The sequence below is a fragment of the Triticum aestivum genome, chromosome 4B (assembly GCF_018294505.1).
Source record: "Triticum aestivum cultivar Chinese Spring chromosome 4B, IWGSC CS RefSeq v2.1, whole genome shotgun sequence".
Lineage (NCBI taxonomy): Eukaryota > Viridiplantae > Streptophyta > Magnoliopsida > Poales > Poaceae > Triticum > Triticum aestivum.
In genome coordinates this window covers 1865250-1867679 of record NC_057804.1, presented here as the reverse complement: position 1 = coordinate 1867679, position 2430 = coordinate 1865250, and the positions used below count along the sequence as shown (strand labels likewise).

General features: G+C 51.8%; 1 protein-coding gene across 2 annotated transcripts; it reads left to right on the top strand.

The window, feature by feature from the left end:
• The first annotated feature begins 552 nt into the window (after positions 1-552).
• Positions 553-2177, top strand: LOC123090481 (uncharacterized). Of its 2 annotated transcripts, none has more exons than XM_044511783.1 (2): positions 553-1023; positions 1123-2177. In XM_044511783.1, exons 1-2 carry the CDS (start codon positions 942-944, stop codon positions 1686-1688), a joined length of 648 nt encoding a protein of 215 aa, XP_044367718.1. In that variant the 5' UTR covers positions 553-941; the 3' UTR covers positions 1689-2177. The 2 variants fall into 2 exon arrangements, with proteins under 2 accessions (XP_044367718.1, XP_044367717.1); XM_044511782.1 differs by having other exon boundaries at positions 1118-2177.
• Positions 2178-2430: the final 253 nt, after the last annotated feature.

Sequence of the window (2430 nt, the reverse complement as noted above, 5' to 3'; positions counted from 1 at the left end):
CATGGCACAAGCAAGATGCACCGTTGTCGCACTTTCTCTATTCTTCATCCCTCGCTCTCACCTCCCTATCTTACCGATGACATCCATGACATCCAGAGTTGACGAATATCTTGAAGGTTAGCAAGTGCATGCGAGCTTCAAATATCTTCTCTGTTAAGAAATGTTTCTTTTTAATATTTCACTCACTTTTAATTAGTATACTCTCTCCGTCTTAAAATAAGTGTCCCAACTTTGTATCAAATATAGTATTCCCTCCATTTGCAAATATAAGTCTTTTAAAACTACATACGGAGCAAAATGAGTGAATCTTTACTTTAAAATATGCCTATATATATCCACATGTAGTCCGTATTAAAAAATTTAAATACACTTAAATTTAGAAACGAAGGGAGTATAAAATTGTGTATAAAATTGTATTGAGAGACTTATTTTATAACAGAGGGAGTATCTGATAATGTGGTGACAACTAACAACATCAAGGAATAGTCGGTGCTCTTCCGTAAAATAAATAATCGATGCTAGCACGCATGCATCGAGTAGCTTCTATGGTGTAGCCGGTACAACATGAAGAAAAGCACCGACCGCCCACTGCTTGCCTTATCCCATCGCCACTCCTCTCCTTCTCTTATCCAGATCGCCATCCCAGCGTGGTCCTCTTCCTCTTCTCCATCCAACCCAGCCAGAAGCTTGATCTGGCCGTTCGCCCCAGTCGCCGGTCCCGTGGGTCAGCAGCCTCGCCTCCACCCGATTCAGTCGCGTCCTCCTTCCCAAGGCTTTCTCCGATCTGCCAACCCACCACCCCACCATGCCTCGCTCTCTCTGCCCCCTCCTTCCCCACGCAGCGCCGATGGGGCAGGGCCTCCGCGGCCGCCGGCGCCCTCTGCGACTCCTCTTCTCCATGATTCGCCCGCTATTACTCCTCTCCTCCACGATTCGTGGTGATGTTGGGGTGGCATCTTCTTCGAGCGGGAGGTGTGCCTCGTCCTCGCACATGCCCGGCCGCGCCATCGGAGCCCCCCGCAGGTTGCCTGCTCGTCGCCCTCACCTTCACTCTTCTTCCCCTTTCAATTCTGCTCTATCCTCTCTGAATATCTCCCCCCCTCTCTCTCTATTCAAGTGTAGAGGCAGTGCTCCGCCACCCGATGCTGTTCTTCGCGTCGTCCTGCGCTCCCAAAGCTGGGAACCGGCTCCCCGCCTCCAAGTTCTCGGCATCGACGTCCCGTGCTGCCTGCATCCTCGCCAAGCCCGACTCGCAGCCGTGTAGCCCGAGCTCGCCAAGGCGCTTCAACTCCGCCGCCGCGCCATCTTCTTCAGGCGCTCGAGCACGAGCACAAGCTCGCCCGCGCCCCACCTCTCTCTGCCGCTCCGTCCGCCGCCCGCGGTGCCGTGACCCGCCACTGCCGTGCCCTGCATCACTCTGTAGCCGCGCCGCCTGGGTCAATGCGGTCAGTGCTCTCAAGCCGTTGACCCCGCGCCAGGGGACGACTATTTCCTCCCATGCGTGCGCGCCCGTGCTCCAGCCCTCCCCTCCCCATGCTGCCCGGCACACTCGCGCCGCGGGGCCGTATCCAGCCTGTGCCTGGACGACGGAAGCCCCCCCACTGTCTGTGCGCTCCGGCCAGCTCCCTGTCGCGCTCGAGACCTCCTCGAGTCTTCCCGCCGAGGCCTTCCCGGTGACCAGCCTTTGACTTGGGTCTCCTGTCCGCCTCGGCGCGGACGCCCGCCATGACGCCGGCGGCAAGCGGCGGCGCGTGCCCGGCGATGGAGAACGGCAGGATAAGCGGTGAGAGGCGTGGTGGTGAGCCAGTCCAATAAGAGATAAGGGTTGCGGGCATAGTTTCTAACAAATTTAGGGGGTTTTACGCAAAAACGAAACGTTTTTCCAAAGTGCCACTTAAACAGGGACTGCGGGTTAATTTCAAAGAAACAGAGGGGCTTTTTCGCAAAAACGCCGACGACGTACGACCAGAAGCACTCCGTGCTTTATTAGTAGGGAAAGATATATATCTAATTGGATGTAGGGGAGCATGAATTATTATTGTTGACATTACCCTTGAGGTAAAGGTTGTGGGGCAAAACTATAAGCCCCTATCTTTCTCTGTGTCCAATCAAAACTCCGTAACAACAAGTATCGCGTGAGTGTTAGCAATTATGAAGGACTAAGTGATAGTTGAGTATGTGGACTTGCTTTTAAGCTCTGACATAGACTCTTTTCGATGTTATGATAAATTGCAATTGCTTCAATGACTGAGGTTATAATTTGTTGGTGCTCAATAAGGTTTCTGATTCATACTTTTTGCTTTGTGAAAAGATCATCACTTGAACATAAGTAATCATATGACAAAATCTCTACATGTTGTTGTTATGGAAATAATCATGATGCCTTCATGCCCGTATTTTATTTTTATCTAAACATGAGGACATATTTAT